Consider the following 19321-nt stretch of genomic DNA (forward strand, 5'->3'; position numbering starts at 1 on the left):
AAAAAAAATCAACACTCCAGTTACAATTTCTTAGCGCCTCTGACTTTAACAGAATTAGCCACTGAAAGATCATTCTTACTGTTATCACCCGTATCATTGTTGCCTTTCCCTTTTTGAGGTTTGGTATTTCTTTCCAAACTGGTAACATAAGACAATTATGTTTCAGAATTTGTTCAGCGAGGTAAGGACCTAATCAAGACTTCTCTGTCTCACCGGGAGGCGATGATAGAAAAGATGACATTGGCTCACAAAGAAGAGAGAGTATGCCTCCTTGGAAAAGCACAAAAGATAACTGACCCTGATGAGGTACTTAAGGTAATGTCCTCCTAGTGACTTCTTGAAAAATTGTATTCATTGTCAATCAAGCCGAGTGGTGTAGCCTCGCCGACCTGAATCCGTTGGGGCCATGGGCAATCAAGAATGACACCCCTCTGACAGGGCCACCAAATGTCTCTGGACTCTTTTTCATTATTTGTTCACAGCTGAACATTTAGCAGAATAATGTTTATGCTGTGTTCTTTAGAGTTTCCATGGAATGGAGAGTATGCACCTCAACAAAATAAACTTAGGATGTCATCCAGCCACTCGTGCTTTTTCTATTAAAATATTATTTCATATCATATATTATTAAATAATGTTATATTTTATATAAATTAATATATTATATATAGATAGTGATAGTGATATATAGATAGTGATATAGATAGATAGAGCCACTTACCAGGTTTGGAATCATAGGTGAGCTAGGGATTTGAACTGGATTGGCGCCGTCCAATCTTAAGTTTTTATTGAAACAATAGACAATATGGTTTGATTTGCCATCTTAGTGAGAGCTCTGCAGTAGCTGGCCTTCATTTACTAAAGCATTTATGTAAATTTCTATGCTTGTGGGCAGCCCGCATAGGGCCAATGGGCTGCATTTTGGACAGCGCTGAACTAGATAATTGACAAGGTTCCTTCCAGCCTTAGCATTCCATGTTCTGAGGTCTGTTCTGTATGACAGGCTATGCTTTACAGTCTCTTCCAGTACTAAAATTCTTTGTTCTAAGATCCCTTTCAACTCTGACATACTATTATTCCATAACCCACCTTGTGCCATTATACCAGTCAGTCAGTAAATATTTATTAAGATCCTGCTGTGTGCCAAGAACTGTGTTAACTGCTAGGTATACAAAGGAAGGCAAAAGAAAGGCTTCTGCTCTCACAGATGTCATCACAGCTGAATGGGAGAGACAACACACAAATAACTATGTACAAACAAACTATTTATGGGATAGATTGGAAATAACAGAGCACAGGAACTAGAATTAAAGGGAATTGGGAAAGGCTGACTATAGAAGGCAGGATTTTAGTTGGGACTTGAAAGATGCCAATGAAGCCAGGCAGCAAAAATGAGGAAGAAGAGCATTCCAGGCATGGAGGACAACCAGTGACTAACTCAGACACCTACCAAAGGAGGAGCTTAAGGTTAGATAATTCTACTTTTATTGATGCTAGGGTCATTGACCTATGTCTGGGACCTCCAAGATCACACAGATATTTGCTGCTTCTTACAAAGTATCCAATATAGTTATACCTGGGGTTGAGATACAATTTAATGACATTGAAGTCACATGGAAGGGGACTGAGGTTAGGAAATTCCACCTATCAATGAAGACTGGCAACTTCTTTTCAATCATGGACTTAGAGACTGATCTAAGTGATCTCTAACTTTGCTCAGCAGTATTCTCAATGCCTCCTTATGTGTGGCTATGAAGGTAGTTAAAATCTAGGCTTTTAGTGAATAGATTGATTCCAGCCATCTTTATAAGATGGCCTATTTAATATAAAGTACACTGGATTTGGAACAAGGGACCTAGCTGCAAATCCCAGATCTGCCCTTTACCATCTGTCTAACCTTGGAAAAGTCATTTTCCCTATATTAACCTGTTTCCTTATCTACTAAATGGGAGAAACGGCATTGTGGATTAGTTCAGAGGTATCAAATACATGGCCAACAGTACAACAAAGGGCAGCCCAAAATGGAATTCAATATAATTGGGAAATATTTAACAAAATAAATCAATTAATAGAAAAGAAATATAAAAATGCATGATTAAATCAATATGCAGCCCATAGGGATTGTTATGTATGGTTTATTGGCCCCCACTTCTATTTTAGTTTGATATTACTGGATCAGATGACCTCTGAGGTCCTTTCTCTTCTAAAATCTTATAATCCTATGATCCTGTGAAGTGAAATTGGTTATTTCATCTGTCAGTGTCTTGAAGTACTCTGCCTTCTCTCAGGCTCCTCTACTCACATGAGGGAGGTCAGCCAGAATGGTGAAGAGCTTTTGAAGGAAGTAGGGATGTTTACTTCAGAGAAGAGTGGAGTCAGGGGAACATAAGAGCTATCTTCAAGTGTGTGAAGGGTTGATTAGATTTGTTCTGTGCAGCCCCAGAAGTCTGAAGCACTAACAGCAGGTAGAAGGTACAGAGAAATAAATTTAGGAAAAACCTCCTAACAATTAGAGATACCCAAAAGTAGAACTGACTGTTTCTGGCAGTGGTGAGCTCCCCCTCACTCAAGATCTTCACGCAGAAATTATCCGATCTTTTGTTGGGTATATCATAAAGGAAATTTTTTTCCCTAGAGGTATAACTTGGGGGAAGCTAGCTGGTGCAGTTAGTAGAACACTGGCCCTGGAGTCAGGAGGACCTGAGTTCAAATCCAGCCTCAGACACTTGACACACTTACTAACTGTGTGACCTTGGGCAGGTCACTTAACCCCAATTGTCCTACCTTCCCTCCTCCAGAAAAAAAAAGAAAACAACAGAATGGGTATAACTTGGACTAGAGCAATTGAGGGGCTTTTCTGACCAAAATTCTATGATACTATGAGTCAAACCCCTGTTCCTCCCCTGACTGCATTCCTTACTGCAAAAAGATGTGAATACTTTTTGAAATCCAAAGTGTCTTTCTTAATACTTGATCGATATCAGAGTGTAGAATACAGCCTCTCTCTCCTAATAACCAGGTACTGCTTATAGCAAGACAGAGCATGGCATGCTGAGAGCACTGCTACTTTGATCACTGCTAGCGTGCCACTGACCTCCTGAGTTATTTTTAAATCCATCCTTCACTTTCAAGAACAGAAATAATGCAAGAGAATCATGACTAGCCCCAAGAACACTCACTTAAAGTATTTGTTTCTTCCCTGACCCCCCCCCCCACACACAGACACTCCAAATACTCTAACAACTCAAGTTTTATAACATGACTCGATTGTAGTTAAAACAAATAAACTGTGTGTATTCAATGCAGATTGACTCTCAAGTCCCTCTCCTCCTTTTGCAATTTTCCTGTTGGTATTTCATTGCCAGGTTTGTAATTTCATTTGGGGGGTTAGCTAATGCAATGACTCTGCATTAAAGCTACCTTTGACTATCACAAGGTCTCAAGTAAACCTGGCCTTTATAGGGGAAGAATTCAGATTAGCAACTGTTTATTGACCTTGTGAAAGGCAAGTGGGATATATCATCATGTTTTATTTATCTGTTGTGATGGTTTGGTGGTCTTCGAAGCAGAGAATGTCAAACCTGGAGAGGACTTTCAAAAATAGAATGTCAATTGAAAGGGCTAAAAGTATCTTCTGACAAAGAACAGAGTATTGGTGCTAGAAGGTAATGCCTAAACTGATCTGCAGGTGACTTTCTAATGTACAGCATGAACTATTAGGGCACCAAGGACCTGTTAACATACAATATAGAAAAGCAGAATTAAAAGAGACCTTGCAACATCCAGGATGTTGAATATTAAAAAAGAGCCCCTGGAATATCAGAGCTGAAGGAGATCTTTGCCCATTTAGTTCAGTGCTCTAATTTTACAGATGAAGTGACAAATCAAAGGTCATACTAGTAGTAAACAGCAGACCTAGAGCTTAAATCCAGGAGCTCAGGATTTACATTCAGTGCCCTATCCAATGTAACACTGGGGCCATCTCCAGTCATCCTGATCTATATCTTACCACTGGACCCAGATGGATCCTGAGTAGAAGTGAGGTTGGTGACTTTGCACAGCCCTCCCTCACTAAAATCCAACTCACTTGCAAGCCATAGCATCACCTCCCTGATGTCATGGCTCTCTCCAAGAACTAAGGACAAACAGCAACAACAATGTTGTACCATATTGTCTGTCCTCCCAAAGGTAATACAGTTATCTTTATAAAGTATTGACTAGACTTTGGGGTAGTATTTGGAACCCAAAAAAGGCAGATTTGGATTTTATATAAGGATTTTTTTATTGATTAGAGTTCTCCAAAAATGCAATGGTTTGCCTCAGGAGATAAATCTTCAAGCAAAGGCTGAATGGCCACTTGTTTTTTATGCTGCAGAAGGGATTTTTATTCAGATATGGTTTTGACTACATGGGAGTGAACCTCTGGGGTTCATTCCCACTTTGCAATTCTGTGACTATTTGCAGGCAAGTCAGCATACAAAGTAGAGACAAATTTCATATTTTTCAGGGAATCAGCAAGAGTAAAATCTAGATACAGACAGTAATAATTATCATTCTCATTTTTATGATGTTTTAAGCTTACAGAACCACTTTTGTTATGGCATACCTGTGCGGAAGATAGTTCAAGTAGAATTCTGGCAATTTTACAGATAAGGAAACTATGTCAAATGACTTGATCATGGTCGTACATGGTTAGTCAATGTTGGAACTAGAATTTGAACCACCATCTCCTGATGCCATACTTTCATTGTGTTACATGATACCCAAAAGTTTTCTATCTAGAACGTAAAGACATAGACACAGCAAACAGAGGCATGTTCATTCCTAAGCAGACCCTGTGAATGTCCAACCTTTGGATAGACTTATAATGACTTATTGTCCCTTCCCCTTGTGGTTCTGAGAAGGGTTCTTTCAATTGATCCCTGCTACCCAACTGAAACCTAACAGTTCTCAGAGCCAAAGATAAATGTATACAGTTTAGAGAAGCATTGTGTAAATGTTTTGCATTCTTGGGAAGAGAAGTCTATAAGAAAAAACAAACAGTGCCATATTTCTGAAATTGAAAACAGAAATGTATTTTCATATTAATTTCAGGCTTATCATGAAGTCCTGGAAAAGCAGAGATTAACTCGTTATGATCTTGAAGAGGAGGATGACTTTAAAACTACTGAAGCAGTCACTGATCTATGCCAGGTAAATTAGTGATATAGGAGAAAATTGTTTGAATTTGTATTCAGGTGACACCAATATTCTTCCCCTCCTCCCCCTCCACAAAAAAATCTTCTTTTAAAAGGTAGTGTAGTAAAGTGGGGGAAGTGCTTAGGACTTGGATTCAGGAAACCTAGATTCGAGTCTCTGCTTTGATATATTTTAGCCCAGTGGCCACATGAGCAAGTCACATAACCTCTGTGAACCTCATTATCCTGATACTCATAGATTAGTAATGCTTCCGTTCTATACCTTCTAGGGTTGTAATGAGGAGAATGCTTTTTAATGAAAAGTTTATAAAAAAGGAAGTACCAAAAGAACAGAGTGATCGGTAAATACAGTCAGATAATAGAGAAAGTGAATGGGTAAGGATGCGTGACATGTAATGGAAACAGGAAATGCCAATGGTGCTAATGATGATTACATCGAGAGCATCCAGAGATGGGGAAATGCTTCTTATACTTTCTTTCATGCTGTCAGTCTTTAAATATTAGCTCTACTCATAAAAAGCAGATACTTTTCCTTGGAATGCCCGGTGAGGTCAGTAATGAATCATGCAGGTTTCTGTGGCTCCAGGCCAGATTGAAGATCTCTTGAGTGTCATATTCTTTATCTGGCTCCAAACAGTTTTGTTATAACACACCTTCCCAAATTGATTTCACCATTTCCCCTTACATAGTCTATGTTCCTGGGCATACGTATGCTGTTAAATTTTCAACAACCAACACTCCTGGAAAAAAAAATACACATGATACACATTTAATTTTAATCTGCTTTATTAACATTTTTCTCTGACACTTTACTAAGTCTGGAAATCAGCAAACCAATAAATCAAGCCCTGTAGCATTTGCTGATTTCCCAGGTGTAAATCCTCACACTGAAAATTTAATTATCGGCTTCCTGAGCCAGTTTGAGCTGGCTGCAGTACACCCCTCCTACATTCCAGCCAAATTGGCCTGTTTATTATTTCCTATACATAGCTTTTGCACAGGTTATTCCCATGCCTAGAAGATTCTTTCCCCTTAAAAAAATTATCTTGGAATACTTAGCTCCTATAAAGCCTCAGCTCCAAGCTCACACAGATAGTGAGTGTCTGAGGTTTGATTCAAAATCAGATCCTCCTGATTCCAGGGCTGGTGCTCTATCTGCTGCACCACCCAGCTTCTTTCTATTACTTCCCAAGATCTATGATTCACCACAGGTTAAGTACACCTTCCTCTGCTACATTTCATATCTTCTCTATGTACCATCTTTATGAAGGGCCATGGTCAAAAAAGAAATCATTACCCACTGACCAACTCTGTAGTGATGAGTTTTTACAAAGCATGTGAGGCTGGTCCTTTAGAAATAGGCATTTAGTCTTTGGCCATTTACTTGCTTCAAATCTTTCCTGCTCTGCCAGCTTGGTAGGATCTTCCAGAACTTGCACTTCACGGACATAGCCATTAAGAACCCGGACTCCTCTTCTGTGGCACCATGAGTTATGAAAGTAGTAACAGTGATTGACATTCATATGTACGAAACTGTAACTCATCAGTGAGTTAAACAAGGCAGTGGATATTATATCAGTTTTACAGAGGAGGAAACAGAGACAGTATCATCAAAGGAAATGGACAAGGGAATAATAGACCTAGGGACTGAGATATTGAGGACACTGTTCTTAGACTTCTTATTGCCAGTCCTCGCTTCTTTCCAATGCACCACCCTACATCTCTGAAACTTTGTTTTAATATAAAATGCATATTTTAACATAAAAAGAGGAATACAGAAAGTACCCCATGTGAGTGAGTGATGGATTACGTGTGTCTATATATAGGAAGAAGGTATTTGGAAATGCACTTTGTAAGAACAAGGTGTTGATGTGAAAAGAAGAAACAAGGTGTACTTGCATGTTTGTACATCTGCGTAGGTGTCTTGTGGGAAGTGTGTACAAAAGCATGAGTCAACTTGTCTACTCAAATTAGACTTGACATGTTTGCTTGGACCCATTTTGTCATTTCATTGGAAGCCCTTAGGGCCCTCAAAATGGGTTTCTTCTGCGTGCCCAGATTGAGGAAATCACCTGCTTTCATGATCTCTTTTGGAAGGGCATGCTGACTACCCATCTTTTATCTATTTTGAGTCATAAAAGATGTGATAGAGCTTAGTGCTCTTAGTGCTGAGAAGCACTCCAAAACAAAAGACAAAAAGTCCCACTTTGCTTGCCATTACATACAAATGCATCCCTTTCCCCATTCCCCCAATTACTAAAGCTGGCATTTTTAAATAAAGCTGCTTCATAGGATAATGGCAACTCTTATGTGTCTAGTATAGTGTGCCAGTTTACAGACAGGGCGTCCTTATATTATGGTCTCCTTATTACAGACAAAGAAATGGAATGAATGACTTGTCCAAGGCCACACAGCTAGGAAGTGTTAGAGTCAAGACTTAAACCCAGGTCTCCTAACTGTAAATAATGTATTCTTACTACTGTATCATGCATCCACTCAGAATTCTTCAGCCCACAGCAGAAGACACATAGGTGGCACAGTGGATAAAGTACTGAACCTGAAGACCTGAGTTCAAGTCTTTCCTCAGAAACTTACTTGCTGTTTGGCTCTGGGCAAGTCACCTAACCTCTGTCTCCCTCAGGTTCCTTGTCTGTTAAAAGAGAATTAATAATAGTATCTGACTCCCAAGGTTGTAGTGGAGATAAAATGAGGTCATATTTGGTAGGCAGTTCACCAACATGAAAGTGCTACAAAAATTCTATCAATTGTTATCAAAAGGACCATTTTCTAAATGGTACCTTCATCACTTTATAGTAGGTATTTTGACCACAGAAAACTACCGCGGTCATTTGTGAGCCCTATACTCCCTGCATGAAGAGTCATTTTGATTGCAGTCCAGTTAAGATTTTTGATGGCTATTATTAAAGTAGAAAGAATGTTTTAGATATAAGTTTGAAGCCATCATCTTTGGTGAACAAATCACTCTGAGACAACACATTTTGCTTCCAAACTTTGAAGTATCTGGGATATCAATATAAGGGCTCTCCATCCTCAGGAGTAGGTTGTAACTCACCCAGGCCTGCTTATTCTGTACCATCCTTGTCCATGCCCTTGCATAAATCCCCCAGATAGGATCTCAATTCAGCATGTTCAAGACTACCTCTTGAATTCAAATCTATCAATATCTATATCTTAGACCAGGGATGGGGAACCTGCGGCCTCGAGGCCACGTGTGGCCCTTTAACTGAATCCAAACCTTGAAAAGTTTGTCAAAAGGTCAAAAAGTTAGTTAAAGGGCTGCACTCGAGGACCTTGAGGACCACATGTGGCCTCAAGGCTGTAGGTTCTCCACCCCTGTCTTAGGTACTGAAAATGAACATTGAGCTGAGACTGGCATCAAATAGGAAGACTGAAGCTAACTGTCTTGTATTTGGAAACTTGGATAAAAATTATACCAAGAAAATATAAGATGATAGAAGCTTAGGATGACTAATTTCTGTGTTGAGGATGTAATCTAGTGACAAGAGCTTGATTATAAAGTGGGCACCACATTAGGCCCCTGCCAGGCTCTCAGTGGAGCAGTTTAAATGTGATGCAGTAAACATCCTTTATTATCCACAACAGCTCATGAAGGCCATTTACTAAGACCTGGACAGTAACTTCTATCTGCCTCAGTGTGAAACACCCAAGGCAGCAGAATCATAAAACCTTTGGAGAACCTACATATATTCATGAATTGCTTCAATACCCCCCCTCAAAAAAAACAGGGGAAAGTTGCTAGCAGGACACGTTGTTGTTTGTCCTTCATTCTCAAAGAGGACCATGACATCAGGAAGGTAATGCCATGACTTTCAAGTGAATTGGATTTAAGTGAGGCAGGGCTGTGCAAAGTCACCAGCCTCACTTTTTCCTCCGGAGCCATCTGGGTCCAGTGACCAGACATATCTATATATCTATATATCTATATATATATTTCTTTTTTGCAACTTGACTATTGTATAAATAAGGTTAATGTGAAGGTTTATGTAGAATCTATATTGGACTGCATGCTGTTTTGGGGGCGAGGGGGGAGGGGAGGGAAGGGAAGAAAATTTGAAACTCAAGAACATGTAGAACTAAGTGTTATAAATTAAATTTAAAAATCTAATTTAAAAAAAAGAAAAAAAAAGAAAATGATGGGTTTGGACCAAATAATCTCTAGAGTCCTTTTAAGCTCTAAATCAAGGTTCTTGCCAGGTTAAGATATGGAAGATTTGCACTGTGGACTGAGGGAGTAGCATCCTGAGGAAAATATGCATCCACCTGAGTAGTTTACACATTAGTTTTACCCTACACCAGACTGAACCACTTAGGTTTTCTTTGGGGCCCTCTGATTATTCTTGGAGAGCCACTATGGACACCACCTTCTGAACTGTGTTCCTGGTACCTATCCTACAGGTGAAACGTGGCGATACTTCTTCCAAGACCATCCCCCCACCACCATGGCCCTCAGTATGATTCTGTACAGCATGTGAAGAAAGTATGACTTTAATGTTTACCAGAGGAAGATAAGATGGCATTTAGGACTGAACCAAAACATATGGGCCAAATTACCCAGAAAAAACCCAATGTTTCTAACAACAGATATTTTCTTAATGACATCTCCCTAAAAACTTACTGTAAGTGGTATGATCAGAACCAAAACATTATCTCAAACATGCAGGTTTACTTGAAATATGTTAAGTTTATATTGTCAGAAATTATGGTGGTATTAGCTGTCATTTTAGTTCGAAGCACCCAACACTGTTGAACACCTATTATGTGCCAGGCACGGTGCTAGGCAGTGGGGGAGGTACAGATGAGAATGATGTGATTCCTTCCCATCGCAGATTTTTATACTTGTATCGCCAGAGCCTAAAATAGTATCTGACATATAGTTCATAACCTAGTAGATACTTATAGATTGACAGATTCCTTCTCTTGTGGACTTTTCGCTTCAGTAGAGGGGATGAAACATGTACATGAATAACTCTAACAGACAGGAGAGGGTGATAAGGACAGGGGAGAGGTCACAAAAGCCAGCTGCACAAGTCAAGGACAGGGAGAGATTACTCGTTCCTAAGATTTTCAGAGACTTAGGGAAGTGCTCATTCCATTATATCAATCAAGAAAAATCATAGGGATTTACTCAAGAGGGTAGACCTGTGACGTTTTCTAAGATTTGTTTGTAACATTCCAAATGCAGTAGGCACGTGGGCCTGAATTTACAGGTCAGTACTGAGAAATCCTAATAATACTCAGCTAGTTTTCCATATAAAATGGAGCAGAGAAGCATCATGGATATTGAAAAGGTCATCCTGTACTTAAATAGCTTGTCAAGGGAAGTGTTGAGATTTCCTTAAAGGTCAACAGAAGCTCCCTAGAACTCAGAGAAATTTGTTGTGCCTTTTCAGGGCCTAAGATGCCAGGGTTGATCTGTGCTCGCCTACTGATGGGGATAGGGTGTTCTTATGTCACGTTTTAAGAATATCTGACTTGGGCATTTCACAGTAGGTCATTAATAGCATCAGGGGCTGCTTTATAACTGGAAAAGTGTATTTGGCACACTAAGATGGCCAACAATCTATCCTTCAGACAGAAATCATTACAGACATTTTCTGAGGAATCCAGTAACCCAGACCTTCTTTTCCCAAACTTATTTCCATATTTCTGTTAATGGAGCCATCCCACTAATCCTCCCCAGTTGCCTCAAAAACTCTGAATCATGTTTGTCTCTCCTCCCTTACCCTACCATATTGAATAAGTCACCAAAGCCCAACTGTTTTATCTTTGAAATATTCGTGACCATTCAATGAGGCTCAAATTGTGTCATAACTGGAGGTGTTGGAGATTATCTAGTCCATTTTGTAGATGAGAAAACTGAGTCCAAAAGGGTGTAAGTGATATGCCCAAGGGCAGGCAAATAGTAAGTAGAAGAGCCAGGATTCAAACTCTGTTCCTTTGATTTCAAATCAATTATTCCTTTAACTATGCTGTAGCTCCTTCCTAAGTCATCAACTTCAAAGTGTATTGTCCAATTTCTATTATTATTGCTAAGAGAGGTTTAAAACTTCCATCATGATTGACTCCTACTTTACCTTGTCCCCAGTGTTTGATCAGTCACTAAGTTTTGTTGATTGGACATTTGTAATAGGCTCAAGATAACGTGTTTATTTCAAGATTAAACTAGAACTCCCTTCCTCTTAGAAGCTCTGTCCATACCTCTATTCAACCAGTTTTGCTTCCCAAATCTTATGTTTTTAACATGAAATTTATTTATTTTTTAGGATTTTTTTAATCCATGAAAACCCACCTTCTCCCCCCTCCTACTCACTCTACCCACTTGAAAAAGAAAGAAAAACAAAATAATTGTAAGAAGTATTCATAATCAAACAAAATAAATTTTCCCATTGGCCACGGCCAAAAACTGCGTGTGAATCTTTCCCTAGGCCCCATCAGCTCTTTGTCGAGAAGGAAGTAGCAAGTTCTGTCTTGAGTCTTTTGGAATCATGGTTGATCATTGCTTTGATTAGAGTACTTAAGTCTTTCAAAGTTGTCTGTCTTTACAATATTGAAGTTATTGTATTAATTGGCCTCCTCACTTTCTTGCTTACTTTGCTGCACCAGTCTTCTGACATTTTACTGAATTCATCCCCTTCATCATCTTTTACATAGAAATCATATTCCATCACATTCATATGCTGTAACTTGTTCAGCCATTCATAATTGAGGGGCATCTCCTCAGTTTCCAGATCTTTGTCCCCCCAAAAAGAGCCATTATGAATTTTTTTGTACAGATATATCTTTTTTTTCCTCTTTCTTTGATTTCTTTGTGATATAGACCTAATATTAATAACACTGGGTCAAGGGCATGCACAGCTCCATAGCTTTTGGAGCACAGTTCCAAATTGCTATCCAGAGTAGCTGGACCAGCTCACAACTCCAATAATAGTGCATTCTTAGCTTCTTTTATTCTCACAACAACCCTGGGTGGGGAAAAGGGTCAACTGTGTCTCCGTTTGACAGATGAGGAAACTGAGATTCAAAAAAGTGACATCCACCATATTTACATAGCTAATACATGTTTGAACCAGTGCATCAACACAGATCTCCTCATTCTAAGTCCAGTGTTCTTCAGAGTAAGCTAAAGGGGTACGGAGGCTGTCAAATGGACCAAACCTGCCTGTGGGTGGCCTGAGTTGAACAGAGAAGACTAGAGACAGGAGAGTCAGGAATCAAACAGAAGTTTAATTTCAAAATGAGGGAAATGGCTTGTAAGCAAGGAGGCAGATTAGACATATGTGCTGGGGCACTGACCCTAGTGGGGGTCCCGAGACAACGTGCGGAGATCTCATTACTCACACCAATGTTTGTACAGTAAGCTGTAGCCCTGACAATGAAAGGTAACAGCAACAACATGGCAAATTTGATTCATAGCAGGGCTTCATGACCAGAAAGTATCCGAGCTCAGAGAACACCCGGTGCTGGTCAAAGCAATACAATAATTATCTAATTTTGCCAGAGGCTGAGATCACCCAGAAAGTGAGTGTGAAGGATTGTTGTTATGCCAAGCTCAGGGCCCTGCTTACTTACTGGGCCTTAGCTCTGGAAAACAGGGTATCTCCTAATATCTTGGCAAGGTAAATAAATATTTCTGGCATTTATCTGAAATAGAATGCAAAGGGAAAATCTATAGAAATTAATTCAAAACTTCAGAAGGCTTATGATTTCATCTATGTGGCTGTTCTCTCAATTGACCCAAATCAAACTCTTCCTTTTTCACGTCCCACCCTTAGTACCACCATCCAGCACAATCCATGCCTTGGTAGAGTTTTGTGAGTCATTTTGGTCAAAAGATTGATCATCTATGGTAATGAGCCTCTCTCCATTGAAATGGGCTGGTGCTCAGATGATAGACACAGTCCATCATCAGCCTTGTGGCCTTTTCAGCTTGGGCAAGGACCTTCCAGAGCCTCTCCTTCACTGATATAGCTTTCAACAGGGTCACACCACAATGGAGAGCTTGAGGGATATGGGTAATGTTCATAAATTTCCCTTAAAAAGAAATTCGTTTTGGAGATGGGCAAGAGTCAATTTTTATATTTCTTTTAGTGGTTTTGAGTTAATAAATATTCCTGAAGAATGAGGAAATGAGGGAGTATTTAATGAGATGTTAACTTTTGTATTTGTGTTATCCTGCTAAAGACATCAAATGACAGGTTGTTTTGCTCAGCTAAAGAAATAATGTGTTGTGATTTAATAGTGGTAGTAATTTTAATGCTTTACTTTCCATTGTCACATTGTTCATGGGAAAAAGAATCCCCGTCTCCTTTTCATTTCTTTAGTTGGCTTCAAAAGGGGGAGAAAATGTGATTTCCTGATTTTGTTACGTTCTAATGATTGCTTTGTATCTTCCTTTATATTATCTTTGTTTTCGAGGACTAATGGTAGTTAGGCTAATTCTCACTCCTGTTTCTCCCGGACTTTGTTCGCCACAACCCTGTATTATTGTCCCCAATTTATAGATGGGGAAATCAAGGTTTATCAAGAGATTGACACAGTGCCATTCTGCAAGTATCAGAACCAGGATGTCTTTTCATACTAAATCCAGTGCTGTCTCCATTGTGCCCTACTTACATTTGAAAGCTCTTTAAACACCCGTTATTTTCACCTGGTGAAATGCTTTCCTTCCTTCATTACCATTATCAGATGCCACCAACTCCATAAAATCTTTCCTAATGTTTTCAAACTGGATGTTCATCTCACCATTCTTGGTTGGGACCTCTCCTATTCACTTCTCCTCTGGGGCACTACAGTTCTTGGTGGAGTGCCTTCTCTCCCCTGCTAGACTATAATTTCCTTGAAGTCTATCAAGTCTTCATAAATATTTGCCATATCACTTTGATGCAGCTAGGTGGCACAGTGGATAGAGTAACAGGCCTGAAGTCAGGAAGATCTGAATTCAAATCTAACCTCAGATTAGCTGTATGACCCTTGGCAAGTCACTTAACCCTCTTTGCCTCAGTTTCCTCATCTATAAAATGATCTGGAGAACTAAATGGTAAACAACCCCAGTATCTTTGCCAAGAAAACCCCAAAAGGGAACATGAAGAGATGGACACAACTAAAAAAACAACTAAACAGCAATAAAAATTCGTTTTAATTTGGTCCTCACAATATCCCTTTGAGGTAGACAAAGCAGACATCATCTCTATCAAAAGGGTGAATGAATTGAGGCATAAAGTGGAACGATTTACCTAATGTCACACAACTAACTGTTCCAGAAGGGAAGGGAATAAGCATTTGTTAAATGCCTACTATATGCCAGGCACGGTGCTAAGTGTTATACATATGATAACTCTTTTTGTACAATCTCAGATGAACCCTGTGCGGCAGGTGCTATTATTATCTCAGTTTTACAGTTGAGGAAACTGAGGCAAATAGAAGTTCAATGACTTGCCCAGGATCACACTGCTAATAAGTATCTGAGACTGGATTTGAATTCAGGTCCTCCCAACTCCAGGCCCCCCTCTCTATCCATAGTACGACCCAGCTGCCTCTAGAACTGGGACTAGAACCTAGGTTGTTCCTAGTCTAATGCCCATTTCCTCATTTAATGGCTTTCAATCCATCAATCATGTAATTCTTTTGTTTTCTGTGACTATTTCATAAGTAAAACTGCTTTAGATATTAATTTATGTCATGAAAGAGTTAATGATCTTCCCCAGAGCCCAGGGCTTGAAGTAAGAAGAAGTCTGAGGTTTTATGTCCCCGCTCTGACATTTTATTAGCAGTGTAACTTTGGGCAAATTATTTCCCTCTCTCATCTTCAGTTTCTTCATCTGTAAAATGAGGGGGTTGGGTTAGTTCACATCTTAAGGTACCTTCTTATATGATATAAAAATGATCAATCAACCCCTTCCTCTCTATAAGAATCAGGACCTGGTGTTCATAGGAAGAAATTTCATTTTTCTCTGATGAAAGGCAGAAGAAACTAAAGAGCAGCCTAACATTGCCACATTACCAAGAAAAAATTACAATTATACTTAAAGAAATGAATACCTCTTTTCCCAGTTCCTTCCATGGGCTACACAACCTTTCCAGCCTCATCTGTCATTTGCCTCCTGAGTCAATCCAGGCAGACTCATTTACCAGCTCACTCCCCCTTGAAAACACTTTTGTTTTCTTGTGTTTATGCAGCCCTCCCTACCTTGAGTGTCTTCTCTCCTATTCTCTACCTGCTAAACTTTGCCTTTCTCAAGTCCCATCCCTAGTGCTGCCTTCTCTATGAAGCTTTCCTTGACCTCACGTCCTTCATTGCTTTTTATTCTCCCTTCTCCAGATTTCTATAGCACTTACTGTCTGCCCCACTCATTTGGCCTGTCCTTCCTGGTATGGTTATCTTTGTATGCCTTATCTCTCCTATGACATATAGACAAGGTGGAATAGTGTATAGAGTACTGGACTAGGAGTCAGAAAGACCTAGGTTTGAACCTTACCTCAGACACGGTCTTTGTCTGTGACTGGACGTGTTACTTAACATTTGGTTTCCTCACATCAATACTGTGAAAACTCACTGAGATGTTTGTAAAACACGCGACAAACATTTAAGTACTTTATATTGGCAAAACAGAGAGAGAACCAGATGTGGAGGCAGGAATACTGAAGTCTGTATTCCACTTCAGACATTTACTAATTGTGTAATTCTGAGCAAGTCACTTAAACACTCTCAATGAGTTTTCCCAACTGTATAATATTTTAGTTCATGATAGCATCTACCTTATGGATCAAATCAGATGCTATATGTAGACCTTACCTTAAACCTTAAAGTGCTAAAAAATGGTAACTTGATAACTATCATTATTACTATTAATTAGAATGGGAACTGAACTTTTCATTTTATTGGTATAGGGAACTCCTAGGTGGAGAAACTGCCTGCACCAATGCAGGGTGGTACCTTCTTGGCAATTTATAATCTTATTGACTTTTTTTCACTGAGAGGTGAAGGGACTTGCGGAGGTCACACAGGTGGTATCTATCAGAGGCAGGGTTTGGAACTACGTCAGCCTGGCTTCAAGGCCAGCTCTATCAACTACACTGAGACTGTGACTATTATGACTATATAAATATCTGTTGTTGTTTTTATGAAAATGGAAACTGCGTGAGTACATGGAGCATGTCTCCTTCCTTTTCTTAAACCTCAATGCCCCAAGCTCAGTGCCCAGCACATAGACTCCTCAGCAAATAATTTTGGATTGCTTAATGAATCCCTCTTTTGCCTGTCATAGGATTTTGAGTTGCAGCAGAACTTAATCATCAGCTAGTCAGCACAATGGACAGAGGGACAGACCTGGACTTTTGAAGACCTATCATTATTATTATTATTACTATTACTATTATTGCTGTATCTGATCCAATCATCTTACAGATGAGGCCCAGAGAATGGATGTAATTGGACCATGTAGCTAGCAATTAGCAGAGGCAGAATTTAACACCAAATGTTCAGACTCTCAGTCCAGCACTCTATATACAACATCATTCTGTTTCTCTTTCGGACCTCTATCTCCCTGCATTTATAGTATGTCCAAACTGGACCTATCGGCTTCTCCTCTGGAGTAGCAAAGGAAAAATGATTGAGGGTTCAAGAAATTACTGTCCTGATGCTCAGTCCTAAGGCACTGGTATTCTAATGAATAGGCCAAACTGTATTAAGCGCTTACCATGAACACTGAGATAGGCGCAGGCCAATTCTGGCCAACATATCTCTTCCACCAGCATTTGCTGACAGAGTTCTCTCTCACAGTCGTTCTGAACAACCTTAATTAACAGGTCAGTTCTGCTTAAGGAGGCATATTTTTTCCTACCACTTTCTGAGGAAGCTTAGAAATGTTCTGCAGCTGACTGGATTTGCTGAATAATGAATGGACTTAAAATTATAGACTCTGGGAGCTGGAGATGACCTCAGAGATTATCTAGTCCAATCCCTCCTAGATGTTTGAGAGAGTTCTCCATGCACATCCAGAGCACAGGCTCTGTCTGAATGACAGGATACATGAAATATTCTCTGTTACCTTTTGGGGGAAAAGAGCTGGCAGTGCAGTTTAGTGTAGAGTATATTAGATGTTGATTTTAAGTCTGAATGCCTGATTCTCTTAGTAGCTGTACGACATTAGGCAAGTTACTCCCCCTCTCTTGGGAAATGCCATCAGGCTCTTTCCCCCTCTGTCCTTTTTTTAAGTTCAAATATTTTTTTAATTAAAATTTATTTTTTATTTTTAGTTTACAACACTCAGTTCCACAATTTTTTGGGGTTCTAAATTTTCTCTCCTCTCTGCTTCCCCTCTCCCCCCACACCAGACAGCACGTAATCCAATGTAGGTTCTACATATACCTTCACATTGAACTTATTTACATAATAGCCCAGTTGTAAAGAAAAATTATAACCAATGGAATGAATCATGAAAAAGAAGAAACGAAACCCCTCTGCCCTTCTTAATAGTCTCTTGTCAGGCTAAACATCTCCATTTCCTTAAACTAATTCTCACAGGGTCTGGGCTCCAATCCCCTCATCATCCCTAATTACCCTTCTATGGATGCTCTTCAAGCTGTCAATGTCTTCCTAAAATGTGGTGCCCAGAACTATGCTTAACAGTTCAGAGGTGATCTATCCAAGCAGAGGACACTGGGACTATTACCTCTTTCATTCTAGACACCATGCTTCTATTAATAGATGCCTTGAGTCGTGTGGCAAAAGTCCATTCTCAGTCTTCATCTCCCCAGAGCTATCCTAGCCATTTCAAAGATGCTGAGGCAGTCAAGTAGGCAATAAAACAAATTAATTTTAGCTCTATTCAAGGCAGAAAATCAATATTTACACAGTGAAAAAATGTCAAAATTAAAAGGGGAAAGAAGTGCATTTTCTTGCTTATCAGAGGATAGTAAAAAGAATGAACCATCGGACAATTTCATATTGGAAGTCAAAGTCCTTCACCATTTTTTATTAGAAATAACAGCATCCAATCTACTTTATAGACTTAAAAATTAACTGTCATCTTAATTTGCTGCTTTCATTTTTGTTGCTTTATAAAAGCCTAAGAGAGAAGGCAACTCTTCAATTACATTTGTTCAAGTACCCCAAAGTAGCTATGTGGAAAAGCAGTCTCAAAGGAGAGAAGAATCAATACCAACCTGATTCCCGACAGAAAATCAGCATTTCCAGAGGCTAGATGAAACATTGCCAAAACACTACCCTCTGGATGGGCAGCCTCACTGTCTGGTCTCACTTGTCAGGCAAGGGGAGTCGTGCATGCTAAACCAAATCCTAGAATTCCCTTGCTTAGGGAAATGTTACAAATGGCTGTGGCTACCAGAGACACTCAACTCCCCTTTTATGTTTTGTCTTCTTTCCCCTTTGGCAGGAATGTTGTAGAAAGCATTACAGTTTAGGAACATTTCAGCCCAGATGACCCAGAATCAGTGAATCTTAGAATTGGTAAGGACCTCAAAGACCATCAAGTCCAAACCATATTTGAATACGAATCTAGCCCTTGCTTAAAGACCTCTAGTGAAGAGGGACCCACTATCACCTAAGACTTCTCATTCCACTTTGCGATAGTTCAAATTTTTAGGAAGTTTTTCCTTATATTGAGCCTAATCTTGGTTCTTTTTAACTTCTACCCATTGCTCCTAGGTCTGACCCCTGTGCCTAAGCAGAACAATGCTAATTCAACCCTTCAAATACTTGAAGATAACTTTAGTGTCCTACCTAAGTCTTCTCTTTGCCAAGCTAGTCATCCCCAGTTCCCTCAACTGATCCTTACGTGGCATCTTGAGGCATTCATAATCCTCGGTCAGTCTATCCCGGACATGGTTCATGTTACCAATTCCTAAAATATGAGCCCTAGAATGGAACACAATACTCCAGATGTGACTTGATCTACCCAAAGGAGTGGGACTATCACTTCTCTAATCTCAAACATTATGACTCTTTCAAGGAAATATCTCGAGCTTTTTTTTGCTATTATATTACATTATTGGCTTATATGGCACCAGCTTGGAGCCCACTAAAACCTCCAGATCTCTTTTTAACATGTTTTTACCTTTTC

The 19321-nt window shown here is 39.5% G+C and overlaps 1 protein-coding gene across 1 annotated transcript in view; it reads left to right on the forward strand.

Moving 5' to 3' along the window:
* Window positions 1-19321, forward strand: part of EVC (EvC ciliary complex subunit 1) — a 142536-nt gene that overhangs the window by 62220 nt on the left and 60995 nt on the right. Inside the window, exons 10-11 of the mRNA XM_036762296.1 lie at window positions 167-315; window positions 5095-5193. Of these exons, the coding sequence (XP_036618191.1) occupies window positions 167-315; window positions 5095-5193 (248 nt within the window). The remainder of the gene's footprint in view (window positions 1-166; window positions 316-5094; window positions 5194-19321) is intronic.

This window comes from Trichosurus vulpecula, chromosome 6 (genome assembly GCF_011100635.1).
Source record: "Trichosurus vulpecula isolate mTriVul1 chromosome 6, mTriVul1.pri, whole genome shotgun sequence".
NCBI classification, from domain to species: Eukaryota; Metazoa; Chordata; class Mammalia; order Diprotodontia; family Phalangeridae; genus Trichosurus; species Trichosurus vulpecula.